General features: G+C 38.9%; 1 protein-coding gene across 1 annotated transcript in view; it reads left to right on the forward strand.

The window, feature by feature from the left end:
* Positions 1-786: 786 nt before the first annotated feature.
* Positions 787-19545, forward strand: part of PLPPR4 (phospholipid phosphatase related 4) — a 30806-nt gene continuing 12047 nt past the window's right edge. Inside the window, exons 1-3 of the mRNA XM_030953160.1 lie at positions 787-927; positions 13762-13947; positions 18192-18321. Coding sequence (XP_030809020.1) covers positions 850-927; positions 13762-13947; positions 18192-18321 — 394 coding nt within the window. The 5' untranslated portion in view covers positions 787-849. The remainder of the gene's footprint in view (positions 928-13761; positions 13948-18191; positions 18322-19545) is intronic.

The following is a 19545-nucleotide window of genomic DNA, read 5'->3' on the forward strand; positions in this document are numbered from 1 at the left end:
ATGCAGGAATGAGCTTATAGGCACAAGACAACTTTTGCAGACCTTATTAATGTGCTACAAAGAATGTAAATGCTATCTTTCACAGATAATTCCTGCAGGCCTTATCAGGGTACCTCTCACTGACATCAACAGGAGCTTGCCTGAGAAAACGCTGCAAACTTTGATCCATAAATAGGATCTTAGCACATTTCACCATGGAAACAATTGCTCGGGTTAATTCTGTTCTCTTCAAGACTGTAGCAGGAACTGCACCAGATACTCGACAGATCAGAGAAATCACATGCCTCAGTATTGCACATGGGGTTGAAGAGCTCAGTTTGGCTCAGTCCCAGTCACACTACTCCCCCTGACTGGCACTAAGACTGAGGTGAGCTGTCATTAACGTCTTGATTTCAAAAAGAGTACACCTGCAAGAAAAGAACATTGGTTGTATAGGAATGCTATTCGCTGGAACGTTCTACTGCTCTGTTTCAGAAAAAATATTTCCCAGAAACAAGATAAACGCCGCAGACTCCTCAAGGAGCATCCCGAACACCCTGATGCCCTCAGGGATCCCGTTCAGGTCTCTCGAACCCGTACGTGCGCGCACAAATCTCCCGCCGCAGCCAGAGCATCCCCGTGGTGCGGGCGCACCGCCCGGGGCTCCCCAGCCCCCGGTCCCCGCCCGGCCGGCGCGAAGGAGTTAAGCCGGCCGGGACCCCCGCCCGCCGAGCCGGCTCCTGACGTCAGCCCGCGCACGGCGCAGCGCTCGGCACGGCGGCGGCGGCGGGGAGAGCCGCGGCGGCCGGGCGGCTGCGAGCGGCCGGGGCAGCGCTTGGCCGCGGGGCCGCCGCCCGCAGCCCCGCCAGCATGTCCGCGAAGGAGCGGCAGAAGGGCAAAGTGACCAAGGACAGCGTCACCCTCCTGCCCTGCTTCTACTTCGTGGAGGTGAGTGGCCGCTACGCCGAGCGGGCTGGCCGGCGGCTGGCGGCGGGCGCGGGGAGCGGCGCGGAGCCGATCCGTGGGGAACGCGGTGCGCCCACGGGGAGCGGGCTCGCCTCGGTGCTCTCTCCGCACCGTCTGATGCAAAACCCTTACGTGATGCTTTGTCTCGCCGGAATCAGCATCGAAGCTCCCCATAAGGAGCAGGCATAAATTAATCTCATCTTTCGAGCCTTTTGGAGCAGGAATTATTTCTAAGAATTACTCCGAACATGAAAGGGTTCCTCAAATAAATCAGACTGTGTGCACAGGAACCTCTCGGGAGGAAGACATATTTCAAGAAGGGCTGGCTTCCAGGCAAACGCCTCTCGCATTGCTTTGATAGAATAAAAATCACGTTCATAACGGAATGTTAGAGAAATAGAAATGTTCTCAAATAGATAATCACTGATATATTTTTGCTGACTCCTGAAGTATGTGTTTCCTCTATCAGAGCTAAAAATGTCTGCTTGGAAAACAGAACAAGGTTCTTGGCACATCTTCTAGGGCAAAACCTGCTATGGCTGCTCAGCTGGTAGCAGGTGGAGTTGCAGAGACACTGGCTGCTTGGTGTGTCACTTGGAGGCACTTAGCCTCCCTGGAAACTACAGTCACTTAGGTACTTTGGAAGATCATGAGTAGACACAGCTTAAGCTTAAAGAAACATCTGTGATGTGGATTTGTTTAACTGCACAGCAGAAAGAGGAAGGTACAAATGTTTTATGGGTTGAGTGAAGTGTTTCATGTGACCCTACTCACAGGGAAGAGAGCCTGAGGCACTTTGAGGTATCTAAGGTAGGAAACAGATTGTGAAAATAATGTGAAGAACTTAATGGTAAAATGCAGTGTAAGTTAACTATACCTGGCATACTTAATATATAAAAAGATGAAAATATAAACATAGGGTGAAATATAAAACAAAATATGTTTTCTCTCAAATGCACTTGAAGATCTTTGGAGGTTCTCTAGAAGGTAGAAGGGGGTTGGGTTCAGAAGGAATTTTAGGTAATTTCTGTTCTGTAAGCACCTGGATGTGGTCAGCAGCTAACACTAAGCTGCACCAACTGGAAAGCTTAACAGAGTCTGGTTATATGGACACATCAAGTTCATCATATCCATGTGATTAGGCCTGCTCGAGAGAAGCCCTTTGATGGAAGGCACTTGCTGTGCCATATATCTTATATTGGCTTTGCACAGGAGGCAGAGGTCAAGCTTGGAGAAGCCCCTAAGAAAAGGTAAAGGGTTCTTCACTCTGTGCTTTCTTTGCTGCTTTGGGAATCCAGACAGGAAGGGAGATTGCTGTACCTCAGCCTGAGCAGGACTCTAATGCTGGAAATGATGTAGAGGTCCTGCAAGACACAACAGAACTTGTGCTGTCCTTTGGCCTGCAGCAAGATGGGATGAAATGCAGAGCAACGGCACAAAGTGTGTGCTTGCTGCTCTTAAGAGTTGCCTTATGTAATACTGATTGCATACATATACTTTCTCTAGAAGCTCCCTGCAGCTGTTACAAGGAGTAAGGTAAAGGATTCTGCGAGCAGCGAAGAACCTACACTGAGCTCTGCTTACAGCTCCCACATGAGGCAGGCAAGTTCTCCACTCAGGTCTAGACTGTCAGGTCCCTCAGCAAGTCATTCCAAGCTTCATTTAAAAACAGGTAGAGATCTTTTCAACACCCAGTTGCTCTGAGGGAGTCAAAGCCGTCAATTAACAGAAAGGTCTCCTAATGAACCTTTAAGACTTCTCTGTTATTCAGTCACAGGAGCAGTCAAGAGCCTGTGTGAGCCCTTCCCCACCAGGAGTAATTTCTAATTACTGAACTGCAGACTTACAGCCCTTCTTGAACTGAAAAGTAAAAGCAACATCAAGAGAAAAAACCAACTGCAAAACATCCGAACCTAAACGTTAATTAGGAACCTTTTTGGTGAGTTATCAGCCCTGTCCCATTACATAGCATGAGGATTTGAAACCACTTCCCCCTTTTCAGTTGAGGACTCAAATCACTTGGGTGAAAGGGTAACAACAATTCATGTGATTCTTGAAAGGAGCATGTAGCCTGTGCTCCCTGTGAACGCCCACTCGGCGTTTGACGCATGCGCACCAATTCTAATCAGACTAACGAGAATGCCTTTCTGAAGCTTTGGAGCACAGCAAATTGCCAGCACTTCAGCAGCATCAGGGAAAGGACATCAGTTAAAATCTCCTGTTGTGATTGGCTCAAACAGAACCAGATTAAGTTGTACTCCATAAAGAGGGATTTATTCAGAGATCATTTAATTGCAATGAGAAGTTTGCAAGTGTAAGGGATAGAGGAGTCACCCAGTGTGGTTGACAGGCATTACCATGTAATAAGGATTTTCTTTGTAAGCAGGAGGTAAGGTCCTAATGCAATCCAACAACAGCCAACTACTCAGACCCAAAACTTACCTACTTTAAATAAGGCTTTCTGAATTTTAAAGCTTTTACCTTAATAAATGGATGGTAGGAAACAGGCTTTCAACCTCTTGCCTTTGAACGCTGTCAATTCTTTTATGTTTTTTTTTTTTCTTTTGGCACTCATCCACTTCTATCTTCCCTTTCCTGTTCATAGAAGATGGTGCCTTCCCACTCTGAATTGCAACCAAAAAAACCCCATAGCCCATTAAGTTTCCATCTTCAAACAAGAAAAGTAGGGCGTGCTGACATCCCCTTTCCTGCAAGACCTATTCAGGAGGTCTAGGCCCAGGGAAAACCACATTTTTAATAAAATACATTTCTAAAAATGCGCTTGTTTTTTTCCTCTTGAATGCTAGACAAAAACATAGACTTGGAAAAAAAAGTTGAGTTGAAAGTTAAATTTTTTTCAACATGGTAGGAAAGGGATGTATTCATGTTATACAAATGAAACATATTTTAAAGAGTGAAATGAGTGAAATAATACTTGTAACAACCAATATAATGCAGGCATGCTGAACTTAAAAACAGGAACACACAAACACAGTTCTGACACAAAGGGGTTTCAACTGTTAAGATCCTTAAGAATATGTTATGAATCAGATTAACTCCAGTTAACAAATGTGTTTAGTGGGAGTGACTATCAGGCTTAGATAAAAATGATTACACAGAATATAGGCAGGCCAGCTGACCTGGAGAAAAGGAGACTGAGATGAGACTTCACAGCTGTCTATAGCTTCCTCACAAGGGAAAAGATGAGGGGCAGGTACCAATCTCTCCCCTCTTGTGACAAGCAACAGGACCCAAGAGAATGACAGGAAATTGTGTTGAGGGGTTTAGGTTGAATATTACACAGAGATTCTTCACCCAGAGAATGGTTGAGCACTGGAACAGGCTCCCCCGGGCAGTGGTCGCAGCACCAGCCTGACAGAGTTCAAGAAGTCTTTGGACAACAGCATCAAGCACATGGTATGACTCTAGGGGATGGTCCTGTGCAGGGCCAGGAGTTGGACTTCAGTGGTCCTTGTGTGTCCCTTCCAACTCATATTCTATGAACTGATGGACAATTCAAACCAGCAGGTGTTTCCAACAAAAGAGTTAAAACATAAAACTAACATGCTCCTCTTAAGATCATTAGAGCTATCCTTCATTTACACAGGAAAACCAAAAGGAGAATCAGGGTAGAGCTTTGAAAGACAGGGAAATGGAAAGAAAATTAAGAGACAGCTTCTGAAAAATGCAGATGGGTTATTCTCTAAAAGCATTAGAGGCAAATAAACGTTATGAAGTAAATCTCAACACATATTCAATTACATGTTTTCAAATTTCATGATTCATAAAATAAAGTAACTTGATGCCGTATGCTATGTCTCGTAGGAATGTTTTAGAGGTTATTTTAAAGGACTGGTAATAGTTCTGCTTAGGAGAACCTCTGATTAGCACACACTCCTGAGAGCTGAATAATTTTAGATTGCCTTATGCACACTTACCTGAAGGGCATGGTAATCATCACCGTCAGGCAGTAAGGCCTCTTTTATTCCTAATTGTGCTTAAGGCATTTTAGGGTTCTGTAGACTGACTCTATGGGTTATCTGAATTTCATTTGCATAGCTGAGAAAGACAAAGCTTTCCATGAAAATTCATAGTCCCTCTGGCCTAGTGGGAATTACTTTTCATGGTAAAAAGTCTATATACCTCCGGGAGATCTTGAAAATGAGTATTCCTGGAATAAGGTTTGGGTTTTGTTAACTGACTTTGTTTTCAGCATATTCAGAGAGTATCATTATTGTATTAACTTAGAGAAAAAATATTGATGTCTTGAATTTTAATATCAATCTGAAAAACTTCCAGAGTTATGTAGTTTCCATTCCTGACAGAATGGTCACACTTTGGAGTCAGGACAGATAGATTTCTCTCAGTGAAGGAAATAGACTGTCTTTACTCATACTCTCCCATTTCAAAAACTCCTGGTTTAAATCCTACTCTCATGGAAGTTGCATAAATTTTGCCTTTGACTTCAGTGGCATTACTGCTTCATCCAGTGCCTAATATGTGGAAATGCAAAAGGTCAAGGTGTTGTCAATCTGCATAACTTGATGCATTTATTCTCCAGCTAAATTGTGTTGCTGTAGCACAGCCTTCATCTGCTGGTTGTGTAACTTCCAGGGACTAAAATTAGAGATATTTTAGACACTGTCCCTTGTGCAGTTGAATTTTCTTCCTTATGTTGTCTTCTAGACTTTGTATTATGAATGCATATGGATACAGCTTCTTTTTCTACATTTTCCAGAGCTCAGCCAGGCCTTAGTCAGTTTGGAAACACTTCTTCCAGTGGTAGAAGACCATTTATTTTCCTTGTTCCCGAAAGGAATTGGAATTCTCACCAGCAGAAAGCACAAAGATCTGTTATCATTGTAGGACTCCAGGCTGCAGAACTCAGGAGGTCATGAGACCCCACTGAAATAAGTGCATGTAGAGAATGGCTGCCGTGTCTCAGTAACAGATGCTTTACTTCCTTTTTTTTCTAACATACACTGAGAGAGCTGGACTTGAAACATCATTTGAAACTCAGCAGCAGTTCTTAGTCACATCTGGAATGCTTTTCAGCTGTTCAGCCATGCACAACCCACAATATTTAAATTACAATGACCCACAAGTCATGTATAGGTGTGACTGCAAAAGAAAAAAAAAAACCAAACAGTGGAGAGCAGTGATTAGAATAAGAGAGAGAATAGGCTGTAGGAATAAATCTTTCTTCCTAAGAATAGGCTATTTGGATGTAATGTAAAAACTAAACTGTAATGCTGTGCCTTGGAGCCCAGCGTAGTCCTCTCTAGATTGGTTCCTCTAGATTGGTTTTCCATTAGACTTAAATTAACTGGGGGCTGCACCCAAGAAAGATCCCCAATGGCAGAAGATGAAATTATCCCTTTGCTGCTGTCAAAGAAGCATAGTATTTTCCAAACATGTCTTTTTCTTTCAAAAGAGTCAACCACATGTAAGAGGAGGAGAAGGAGAAATACACTTGGTTCTCTGCTCATTGAGTTGACCTAGTCATGTGGCTGACTCTTGGAAGATAGATGTCACATGTGTTTATAAAGCGGCATTACAGACCAATATCCCCAAAATATTGGGGAAGCAAATGCGAACGCCACAAGCTAGATGTCCCTTCAGGTTTTGGCCATGGGCTTGGCTGTTGTCATCTTATTGCAGGGGTTCCATACTGTTGTTTCCTTATCACAAAAGTTTCATACCTTCTTGGTGTTTCTCGTGGGCAGTTCCTCACAGCACTGACACTTTCTTTTTCACAAAGCAGCCACTGACTCCAGTTCCCTTCTCACCCAGCCACCCCACTCTTTTATAGCACTCTTCTTCTCATTGGTTACAGCTGTGGCCTGTTAAAGTCAGGCCTGTTCCTAATCTTTGATAATTGGCCCAGCTGCAACTCCTTAGGGGTAAGATTACTTTCTACGCTATCTTTATTTTCTTATATTATATCCTCCTATACTTGGCAAGTGTAGAGTTTGAGTAGATCTCAGTGAAAGAAGGCCCTGCTTCCTTTTCAGTCCAGCAACATCCTCTTGACCTAATAATTCCAGTAGTAAAAAAAGGCCTGAATATGTTAGAAATTAATGGAGATACATTTTTCCAAATTACTACCTCTTCCAAAAATGTATAATTCTACCATCTGTGATCTTCTTTTATAGTTGTTAAAAATCTATGACTCTGAAGCCAAAGTTAATAAAAACCAGCATATTGTGGAACCTTAACATGCCCAGAAGCTGAGCTATTACAAACATGGTATCTTGTCTGATGGTCCTGTCACTTAAAAGTTCAGTTTCTAGGGAGTTCAGAAGTGGCTAAACAGCACGGGACAAAGCCACTTGAGAAAGGCTGGCACCTACAGGATTCTTTTTTTTTTGTATGTATGTATGTATGGGAATCAGCATGCTTTAGAGAGTACAATAAATTGCAGCATTTTTTAGGGACTGGCAGCTTTGTCCCTTAGACATGGGGTTTTTTTAAGAAAAACCAAATTTCTAGCTGAAATTTGGTGACACAGACCTGAAAATAACTGCCTTTTGTTGAAGTATTGCTGTTCTTGATTTACCATAACGTTGCAGCAGAAGCATAAATTTTGTAATCAACAGTATATGTAATATCCTAAATCTCATTGTATATAGTTCTTAATTGATTATAACAATTATTCATTTATTGTAATTATAAGTGATGTAATCAAACAATAGTAATTAAGATAAGGAGTCATCAATTATGTTTGAAGTCACACTGAAAATAAATGCATTATTGGTGGCTTTGTGTTTTAAATTTCTGCCTGAAAATTTACTTTAAACACATATATTTAATAGAATATATATAAATATATAATGTAGAAAATTTGTAAAATATTTATAGATTACTCCTCCCCAAAAAATATTTTTGTTAAACAATTTTTATTTTGTTGGTTTCTCTCTCTATAATTGCTGCTTCATGTATATTTAGAAAAAAAAAAGAAAAAGAAAAAAGCACTTTTAGGGTTACTGTGCATTCAGCATGACTGAGATTTCTGAAATAAATAGAAATTGTATCACTGATATATCAGCTCTGCTTTAGGTTTACACATACTGAGACCTTTCTTTCAAGATCTGGTAAAAGATAAGGATAATTTGAAATTACATGAAGATAGCTGTTGTATTTCCAAAGCTAGACTGTAATTGGCAGTCACAAAACAATTAAGTTAAATTCTAAAACCAATGCTGGAAATATATATAACTTAATTTTCCAAAATGGTAATTATAATAGATTTCAAAGACATCTGGGATTTGAAATTCAACTTTAAGTTGAAATTAAATCAAATAGCATTAAGTCTAGGAGAAGAAAGACCATGATATCATGTATCTCTACACAGTTTCCACAAAAGTTAGACAGTGGTGAAGCACAAATAGTTTAGAGAAAAGACTAATTCCTTCTAGCTTTGGGCCAGATGAAACTTGCATCCAGAAAAGGGACAAGGAGCAGAAGAAACTCAAGTTCAGGCAGAAAAGAAAAAAAGCCTTTGTACAGATGGAAGCCTTAAATTTCTGAAAAGACAGAGTGCCTTCTTTTATAAGCCTGCAACATTTAAGAATTAAGTTTAGAGCATAAAAATAAATAGAAAAATCTCACTTTTCTGTCAAGCCACTCCCCTGCTCTATGGGCATCCCATGCTTAGTGCTCTCTCTTCAGAGAGTCATAGGTTCTCAAAAATGAGAAAATGGCAGAATTTGGCTGATGCCATTTCTTAATAGTGACCTATTCTGGAAGGTGTTCAATCACAGTAATGAGCTCAGTATTCACCCCTGTCAGGATAAGAGAAACCTCTATCCTCTTTCCATTCTCTGCTCCTGTCCATTGTGAATCTCCAAGGTACCACAGGACAGCAGCCAGGGTGGCTGAAAGCTGCAGTTGCTGTTAGTAGTTGGCTGAGGAACACCTTGTCTCCTACAACCCACCACAGCCCTCTTTCTTGTCTCATCCATCTGTTGTGCCTTGTCATTTAGACCATGAATTCTTTGGCACAAGGATCGACATTTATGATAAATTTAATAGAATCTTCCACAATGCACAGCCTTGTCATGGGAACTAAACATAGTTATTAATTAGCCCATCCTTCTCTGAAAGACTTGGCTGATATTTTTTCATGCTGGGAAACCAGTGGCATTCATTTATTATCTCTTTGAGGCAATCCTGTTTATTTACTTGATTGCTTACTAAGATTCCCAATTCCCAGAAAACAAGAGAAACATCAGGAGGCAGTTCCCATGCTCAGGAGCCTGTTGCTTGCTGTGGAAGGGTTGCAGAACAACCTAAGAATCTGAGAAGTTCCTGGCCATCCAAGTCTAAAAATTACTTACAAAATACAAAATATCAGACAGTGTATCAGGCATTCCATAATCCTTTCTTTCAATAGCTGGTCTAGTCATGCCATCTTTAGTCTGCATCTGGCCGATCATGTCTTGACTCTCTGAAAGCTACATCCATGCTGCTTCTCTCTTTTCTGCCTACCTTTATACAGGCAACATCACCATGGGATCTGGGTATGAGTTCATGGTAAGACAGAACACCCAGACAGTCCAATTTAGCAAAGCAGAAGTCACATAACTGCAACCTACAAAACAGGTTCAGACATCTGAGTACGTGACATTCCATAGCTTAATTCTCACGAAGCCATGCATTTTAAGATGTTATTTTCCTGAAGATGAATAGGGACTTTTTGCTTTGTTAAGTGCTGATGAATATGAGAGTAAAATATAAAACTAGCAGCATACAATTTTAGAGAATTTACAGAAGCCAGCGATTGCCAGGTTCTATCCACTCCAGTAGGACTTCCCTACTAAGCCTGGACCTTCCACTCTTCATTCAGACTTCTGTGATCTATCATTGTGATAGCTGTCCTGTGGCTCTTGGCCAGAAGGAAGATTTGTTACATGCTCCATCAGTTCAGAGAAGTTGTTGTGCTGCTGAATGCTGCTTTGGTTTGTGCTGCGCTATGTAACACAGGAAGTTTTCTCCTTACAACATCTCTGGGTATTTGCATCCTTGTTGAACTCTTGGGAACAGAGAACATCTCTTCTGATGCTTGGACTATTCCTCACTCAATACAGTAAAAGCTTTTAAAATATTAATAACGTTAATTATTATTAATAGCAAAGTTCTGTGGTTTAATGGAGGCTTTTAACTTACAGTTTAAGAAAATAGCAAGGAGGGAAAAGACAGAAAACTTCTTTTTAAAAAATAAATAGACGACAAATCAAATTTTTCAGTAGCTATGCTGATTATCCTTATGACTTTAAGGCTCTAAGCTGAACAGTGTTTGACCATTTGGGTTGAATTTTAAATTTACAGGCCTAAATTAAAAGCTAAACAGGGATCTTTCTCCATTATCCATCCAAGGAAGTAAGAGTATAAAGACTTATTAGTCAGGATTAGTCAAGAATTGACGTTGGGGGTTTTATTATTCTAATTAGGCACAGGAAAGTTCCTACTCCATTTTGTAATTAAAACAATACACATTCTACCAACTAATTATATTTGACATTTTCAAGGTGTTGGGCGCCAAAGTCTATAATTACAGAAATGCTGCTGCCTTAAGCAGAACACTCCATAAATATTCATATATTAAATAGTCAGTTATACTGTCTAGAATACTTTAGAAACATTTGCCTTTTCCTTTTTATAAATGTAAGACTTGTAGAAGACATATTTTATATTTTTATTTTTAAAAAGATGGGAAGAAAAATGTTCTTTGGGATATGACATATTGTATATAGCAAATTGACTACAGACTTAATCATTAGGATTGTAAGCAGTTATGTCAGAGGCTCATAATCCTTTAGAATTATATATTTTCTTTAGCAGAACAGATAATTATAGTCAAATAATATGGGAGTCCAGTACTGAAGTCATAAGACAGTAAAATGCAATTCCTTAAATTCCTTAATTTTTAAAATTAATAATAGAGTACATACAGTAGTTTAAAGAAAAAATAATTTACTACCTTTTATTTTAGTGTTCCACAATAAGATACCACTTCAAATATTGTCTATTTTTGATAGTTGAATATTGCCATTTAAAAGAGTTGCCTGCCTAAAAATACTGTGATCCAAGTAGAGTTTGCCTTGTGGCTAATGCATAAACTATTGTTCAAGGAGAGACTTTCCATTCCTGATATTGGAGAAATGGAAAAATGCTGAAGATGAAACTCTGAATGCAAGGTGTTCCATGAGTTGGCCTGCTCTGTGTTTCTGTTCTGGGAAATTAACCTTTGGGGATATCTTGATAAAAGGGCATAATTTCTCAAAAGAAGGGACAATAGGCATCTGCTTGTTTTGTCCATTTAGCCCACTGGAATAAGTTTGTGTCCTGTAGCAAGGTGCTTTGCTCAATGGGACCTAGACCCTGACTAAGTCATTAAGTACGACTTCCAAATAGTTATTAATAAAGGACGTTACAAATGTTTCAAGAGTTAAAAGTAGTGCAGAAGGGAAGTTGAGAGCTCAAATGCTGTGCAGAATTTCAATATCCTAGCAAGAGCAGCACAGAGTTAGTGCAAGCTCCCTGCACACCAGGGCAGGGTACACTGTGGCAACCTTTGGGTCCAGAGGCCCCTTATCGCAATCAAGAGGGTCTCTGTGCAGGCAGGTGTTGAGAGAAGGGCACCCAGTTCCACAACAATCTAAATTATTCCCAGAGTATGCAGAGACCAGGGAAGGCCTATTTCATCCTGCACATCTGTGTAATGACTGGAAGCAGTCTAGCCCATGTTGACAAGTCACGATTGACCATAATGTTTGCATTATGGTCAATCAGGTTACATTCAGCACAAAGTGAGATTGTATGTATTTTATATATATATATATATATATATATATGTATATAAATAATATGTATTATATAATACATCCTGCTAAAGAACTGGACTTCCTCCTGTGATGGGCAAGAAGCAGAACTTAATTTAGTGACATTGTATGTAATTATTCCATACATATATACATATTTCTGTCAGATTATATAATAGTTATGTATTCACATAATATGTATTACATATTGCATATGTTATATGCTGTTCATAATATGTATATATGGTATAGTGTGTGAGTGCAAATATGAAAGTCGTTGGGTTACACATATATATACACATATACATGTGCACACTATTTACTGAAGCAACCTTCCTAGATGCCTGGTCTTATTTCTGTAATGCTCACAGCACTTAAGAGTGCCAATCCATATTTCTTCCCTTTGTACACAATCACAGCCTCCATACTATGTGACATCACAACGCAATCAAGGTGAGCACAGATATAACCAGACAAGCAACATTCTTCCATTCACCACCCTCTTCAGATTTTACTTGGAAACTTTGAAGACAAAACTCACCCTTTTAAAATCAGCAAATCAAAGATAAGCTGTTCTTTTTTTAAAAAAATCATATTAAAAGAAGTTTCAATTAAATTTAGCTGGAGCCCTTCTTCTTTAATCACCCTTCTTCTTTAATTGCATTTTATGCACAAAGAGTCTGAATTTTATAAGCTGAAATACTTAAAAAACTGAAAATTGCATGTTAATGCAAGAAACCATTGTTCCTCTGCCCTGTAGAGCAGATTTTATTCATAATTTTCCCCAAATGCATATGGATCCCATTTTACCTCTGCTTTTATATTGCACTGTAGAATGGGATGAATGACAATGATTTTAAACAATCAGTTGTATTTGTAAATTTGAACTGGGCATTGCAAAAATAATATAATTTAAGTATGCTCAAAACTCTTTTAAGATAATTGCTGTTTCTCCTAATCTCAGGTGCTGTTAACCATAGGTACCTTCATTGCAGTGCAGACACCAGAAGGACTCCTTGCATCTCAGTGGCAGAGCAGGAAGTTGTCCTAATATTGCCTTGTTCGTGAAGGACTCTGGAAAACAATAAACAAAAAGTGTTTCTAAGTGTTTACTAAGGAGGATGCAGAGAATAATCACATCCTGCTGGTCACCTCTGAATGCCAGGGCAGCAAGGCTGTTCTCTTTGTTCACTTATAAACCAACAGCTTTAAAATTCCTTTTTGCTATATCTTCTGTTAAATTACTTCCTTCCACAGAGATTTAGTGGTTGATCCTGTGCTTTAAGGAGCTCATGGTGAGCAGAGGTGAATTTGGGCTTCAAGAAGGGCCAACTCTGCTCTTAATAAATTAGTGGAAGTAATTGCAAAGGGTTAGATAACTAAATAGGTAGAAGATAAAAGAATTGCGAACCATAGTCATCAAGGTTCTAAACAAACTGAATCTTGCCAAAGTTAATTGCTTTTTTGGTAGAATTGTGAAATGAATGTGCATTAGCACATATTTAGATTGCCAGGGAAGGACTTGATACTGGTTTTCATTAACTATTACTTTGAAACTTAATGTAAAATGGCTTTGATATAAAGACTGTCATACATGACAGAGAGTTGCTAAAGGGCCAGAAAGGGTGATTGATGAATAGCAGAGTGCTGAGGCCCCACATGGGAGACTGCAGTCCTGATATTTTCCTTAAAAAAAAAATTAAATCAAAGTTTTTCTATTAATGATTCATAGATGAAAAGGCTAAATTATATGTGCTAAAGATTGGGCTGGGTGTTTCGACTAGCTTGGTAGACAGCAGGGTTATTGATATCAAGTGAACAGTACTGTATCTCCAGAGAATTAATTATTTAGAGATGGTAAAAGAGGCATGACAAGGAGCAGTGAGCTATAAACAACAAACATCAAAGAGACTTATTAACAGACTGTGTTGTCATTGCAAAAGCATTGCTGTTCCATTTCCAAACAGTAATTTGTTGCTTTCTTCTCTTCTAGTTGCCCATATTGGCATCTTCTGTTGTTAGCCTCTATTTTCTTGAACTTACTGATGTCTTCAAGCCAGTTCACTCTGGATTTAATTGCTATGACAAGAGTCTGAGTATGCCATACATTGAACCTACACAAGAGTCTGTTCCATTCTTGATGTTGCTTAGTCTGGTTTTTGCTGGACCATCAATTACGGTAAGTTTGAAGTGCTAATGTCACCTAACAAAGATTTTGAACAGAGCTTCAGTTGGCATAAAGAACTCTTCTGGTTTCAGTTAGGCTGTAGCGGTTAGTTTCCTTAGAATTTTAATGCAGGTTAGTTTCCTTAGGATTTTCATATTTCATTTTTCTGTAACAAAAGGAGATACACTCCTTATGACATTCCCTGTAGCACTTCATCTACTCTCACTATCTTGATGGTGGGCTTTAATGTTAAGAAACAGCATCTGCAGTTGGATGAGAATAGCTTGAATCATTCTGTTACGTTGTACAAATATTTGAACTTTTACAGACAGGCCATCTCCGTACTCTCAGATACATCAAAAATCATAAAAATGCAAGATTTTTTTTTGAATGCAAGCGTTTCACAGCCCCGAACTTGCCACTTTTGTTAGAACTAGCTTTATTCAGAGAGAAGGTGTATCAGTCTTGTCAGTGAACTCAATTACATTTTCCAAAAAAGCACTGAAACACCTCTAAATTATAAGTTAGTCATTAAGAGCAGGCAAAAGTGGGCTGGTTTAATCATTCACCTAAAGCGAGGAGATGATTTCAACAGAACAGAAATATCCTGTCAGAATGAGCAGCTGGGTCAGTATTTTACAGAAAAGAAAAGTAGAAATTGTCTTTTATATATATATATATATAAAAAAAATTCATTTTGTCTGATTTTAGTAGTTCACACCACTCCTGTCTGGCAAATGGAGAGACAAATTCACCTTGAGTGGATGATTCAATGCACCTAAAAAACATGATCAACCTTTTGAAAGGATCTCTTCTTCCCCCTGACTGCAATGACTGTGCATCTCAGTTAGGCAGTTCTCGAAGGCCAGCTGCAAATATAACTCTGCTTCTAGCTCCTCTTAATTTCCTTAACTTCAATCAGTTAATCAGTTTTATTATACTATCCAATTTACAGCTACAAAATCTGTAAAATGTGATGCCTGTATAAAAATTATCAAGTGCTGTTCTCTCTTTGCTTTCCAAAATGTTTTTTTCTTTATTTGTCTTTTTGGTTTTTTTTTAACTGAACAGCTCTTACTGCATTTGATTTCTGTTGCTTTAGAAACCACTTTTGGAGGATTTTGCACAACCAGCAGGCTAAAAATTGTACATTTAGGAACTGGGAGCTAAGACTCTAAGTGATCATGGTGCAAATGATTTTTGCACCAAATACTGTGATAAAAGCAAAACATTAGTACTGGGGTTTGGCTGGGTTTCTTAAGTGTTTCTGCTGAGAACAAACTGGACTTTTCTGAAACACTTACAGAAGAAATGTATCTAGGCTTACTTGGGCCACAGTAGGTGGGAAAACCTGGCTTTTACTTGAGAGAGTTTCTGTTAAGCCGAGGTAATATCAAACACCTTAAATCAGGATAAAAGATGCCTTTTTAATTATATATTATTTGTTAAGGGCTTTGTTTATAACTCAATTCTTTCTTCAGTGCATGGAATTTTGCAATAGAAAATGTTATTCTTGCTTGAATCATTCTACCAGCAGTACAGAAAATTAATCAGAAGCATGCCACATGAGGAACTCAAACCCATACTTGAGCATGCCTATAAAAACGAAAGTTTGATAAAGTAAATCCCAAAGCTTCAAAGTACAACTAGCTAAAAGCTGCAAGCCTTTGGAAGGTGTAGTTCATTTGTATTGGTGGGAGCATGAATGTGATGCATGTGTTGGTTAGAGGCTGAGCAGTGACAGTGCAAAATACACAACCTCCTTCAGTTGCACCAAAGGCATTGACTCATTATTTGATACAACTTTGGAATTAAGGAACTAGGAGACATTTCTGTGCAATCCTTCCCTTTTCTTTGGAAAAATAGGCCAGTGAAGCTCAGTGTAAATAGATTACAATTTTGCCATTGTCATATTGTAGAGTTTAGCATTTTGTAAGTTAGTTTTCATAAATATTTAAATTGATTACATACTTTATAAAACCTGTAAAAGATAGAAAAGAAAGCATGAGCTGTGTGAGGAATTGAGGATCTCCAGTAAAGTTGCATATCCTGGCCTCTGGCCACACTTCAGGGACTTTCTGAAGTATGAGACAGAAGGTCATCAAGACTCAATAAAATACAGGTGTGTTTAAACCACATTTTAAATATTACCAAACAGTGTATTATGTAAGAAAAAATAGGGCAAAAAAGTGTATGGGGAGCAAGACAAGCAAATTCCAGTGTCAATTCTTCTTTAAAACCTTATATAAATATTAGAATAGGATTTTTTTCTGTTACTTTTGTTGATATAATTCTTTTCGCAAGACTGGAGAACATATATAAATCTATTCACTTTAGAGTAATTTTTTATACAAAAAAACCCCTAACATTTTATGACTTCTTTTCTCAAGCCACTATTACACAAGGCTTGTGTTTGGCTTTGGGGCTTTGCATTTTGGTTTTTCTCTTTGGGCTTTTTTTCTCATTATTACTAAGTAAAAAATGCATTTAGAAAGGTGTGTTCTGTAGCCCTGAAGGGTTACAGAAAATAACTACCTGTATTATTGACATATGTCTTATAGCTTGTGGCATGGGTGAAATTTTGTGTATGTATTCAAAAACTGCAGGAGACTTCAGTGTGGAACACCTGGACTTGAAGAAATTATCAAGATAGATATTTTATGTCTGGACCATAGATACACCTGGATTGCAGCATGATTTCAATTTGCTTCAAAGAACTCTGAATCTGATCCTCTGATAGATTTTCTCTCTAGTTACCCATTCAGAAATGTTAGGACCAGTTATTTAATCGTATCAGTGAAGGTTCACACTCTTATCAGCCACTGACTAAAAACCTGTTTAGAAGTAACAATGTCCTTTCCAACAGAGATAACGAGGACATCAGATCACATTGGTTTGGGAAATCAGTTCTCAAGGAGAAAAATTCACTGCGGCAGTTTCACTCCTACTGCCCATTCTACTCTGGGAGTTTTTTCCTCTGGAAATGCCAGCCTCTGAATTTTCCTTGGCATGGACCTTGTTTTTTGCTCTATCACACAAGCTAATCCATCCGTCTGGTGTTTTCCCTGTACCAGACATTCCCTAGAACTTGGCTAAAAACTATTACAGTTTTTCTGAGTTTTAAGTTTGTAATACTACTGGTTTCTCTGGGAAGCTTCAGCAATAACTTGATCAAATATAGACAGATAATAGTGGCCATAGTTCTCAGCTAATTAGAATTCCTTTACCGCTGTTTTTTCCATGTCGTAGGAGAACCTTCACTACTTCGATCTTCCTGGTCAAGAAATTTCAATTTATTAAAACTTTAACTACTAAAGAGTTAGACTAAGCTTTTCTACTTTACCTGCCTTTTCCTAGGGTGGAGGTGTTACTATAGACAAATACCACCAGCAATTACAGCAGATTCAGTATAATTCACATGCTTTGGCATCTCATTGCATTATAAGCTCTGTGCATTGCATGGATTAGTATTCAATGCAGCTGTGGATAGTCAAAGTGACTCTGCTTTTGCTGGCGAGAACTGCCTCATTAATTGCAATATTTCAATCCAACCCTTACTCTGAACTCTGTACAAATCCTGCACAGAATTCAAAATAGTCTCACTACTGAACAAGGAAAACAATAAAATCTGAGGCTGAAAATGTATTAATGTGTCTGGATTTTCCAGCAAGTGACACCATTTTTTATTTATATTCTTCCTTTTAGAAACTCTTGTCTAGAGTTTTGGTCATGATCTGTTTTGCTTGGTGTGTTGCAAGGGACCGTAAGGACAGAACTTTTTCTGCTACTGTGGATCAGGTTAAAACCCAAGTCAAATTAAACAAATACAGAAGAACAGGCTGTCACATAATTAGAAGCTGCTCAGGATTGCTAGGCCTGTGACCAAGACTGAATGCTAAAACCACTTCAGGAGCACTAAGATATTGCAGTGGCTCTGGATTATTTTAGAGGTGATATTTTATAATTACTGCTTTTTTATTGTGGAAGCATCAAGTTTCAGCCGTAGATCAAGGCCTGGATACCACTGAGCGCTATATACTGTATGCCATTTGCATTTAATTTCAGGGCCATCTTCTTGTCTGCCCTCATTCAGGCTAAGTTGCATTACTTCATGTTTACATATAAATCTTTTAAGGTTGAGTGCATGTCAGTGGATGACATTGGTTTTGTTACAGTTATATTACAGACCTTTAAATTCAATCAGGATCTTCTGAGTAAGTGCTGCATTCAATTTAATGACTCCTTTGTCATTGCAGATAATGATAGGAGAAGGAATTCTCTACTGTTGCCTGTCCAAAAGAAGAAATGGGATTGGAACAGAGGCCAATATTAATGCAGGAGGATGCAACTTCAATTCTTTTCTTAGAAGAGCTGTCAGATTTGTTGGTGGGTTTCAATTGTTACTCCCAAAAAAGAACTTTCCACATACATTCAGTTTTCACCATGCAGGTTTGCTTCTCTGAAACAGCCTTTCAGAACAGTACAGAGCTGTCACTAGCATAGATCTTATGCTAGAAAACACGGGAAGAAACTCAGACTGCAACAGAGCAGCCCCATACTCAGTAAAGCAGCATCTACACTTTCCATTTCCCCTTTCCTCTCCTGTACTATTGTCAGTGTTTCTAAAAGAGTCATTTTTTTCCTTCCCTGCCCACCTTGAGCTGGCTGCTTTTTAATGATTTCAGTGTATAGCTTCCCCTGCCTGTCTTCAGTGCATCATAAGGATTCAACCCACCTGTCACAGTATTCAGCATGACAGTGAAAACTTGTCAGAAACTCACAGTAGGTTTGACATTCTTTTTCTGGAATGTGTTTATCTGCCTCTCAAAAAGGGCTAGAATCTGGCAACTTAAATGATGGAGGAACATGTCAAATTCTTTCATTTTACTTTGTTTTAATTGTCATTTATAAAAAACTCCACTTTGAGAGGCAACTGGACTTTGATCCCCTTCTTACAGTTAATTTCCTCTCCCAATGAGTGGCTAAAGAAAACGTTTCCTCTGTTTCAGAAATCTGTCATTAGAGAAGGCAGCCTAGGCAAAGACAACCAGCAGGACAGCAGAATGAAAACCTGGTAGAACAAGTGTTCTCTGGGTTTTATTAGTCTGGCAAACAAGGAGGCAGTGACAAGTGAGGTTATGCAACCTATGACCAGTAAAGCTTCGTAAGACCAGCAGTAAGGAAGAAAGCAGAGGCTTTGTGGATTACACCATGAGCAAGGAGGACTGTAAACATACCCCACATCCACTTCTCCTGTTTGGTATCACCAAGGAAACAAAGACACGTGAATTTCATCCCAAATTCCCACTCTGAATTTGAAGTTTTTTCATATTTTAATGGCTTTAACATCTTTCAATTTTAGGATGAAAAGTAAATTTATCTCTATGAATAAAATTAGGGAAGTATAGGAAAATCTTTAGGAGAAGAGCAGTTGAAAATGTTCAGTAAAGCAGTTGTGTTACTTCAATTGTCTTGTGAATTATTAATCAGTCTGAAGCATTGATCCCTTCTGAAATAGACTTAAATATTTGGATTAGTGACAAGGACACAATACTCAGGAAGCATCAGAGGTGTGAAGATAGCCAAAGTTATCACCAGCTGGTGATTCTG

The sequence above is a fragment of the Camarhynchus parvulus genome, chromosome 8 (assembly GCF_901933205.1).
Source record: "Camarhynchus parvulus chromosome 8, STF_HiC, whole genome shotgun sequence".
Taxonomy (NCBI): Eukaryota; Metazoa; Chordata; class Aves; order Passeriformes; family Thraupidae; genus Camarhynchus; species Camarhynchus parvulus.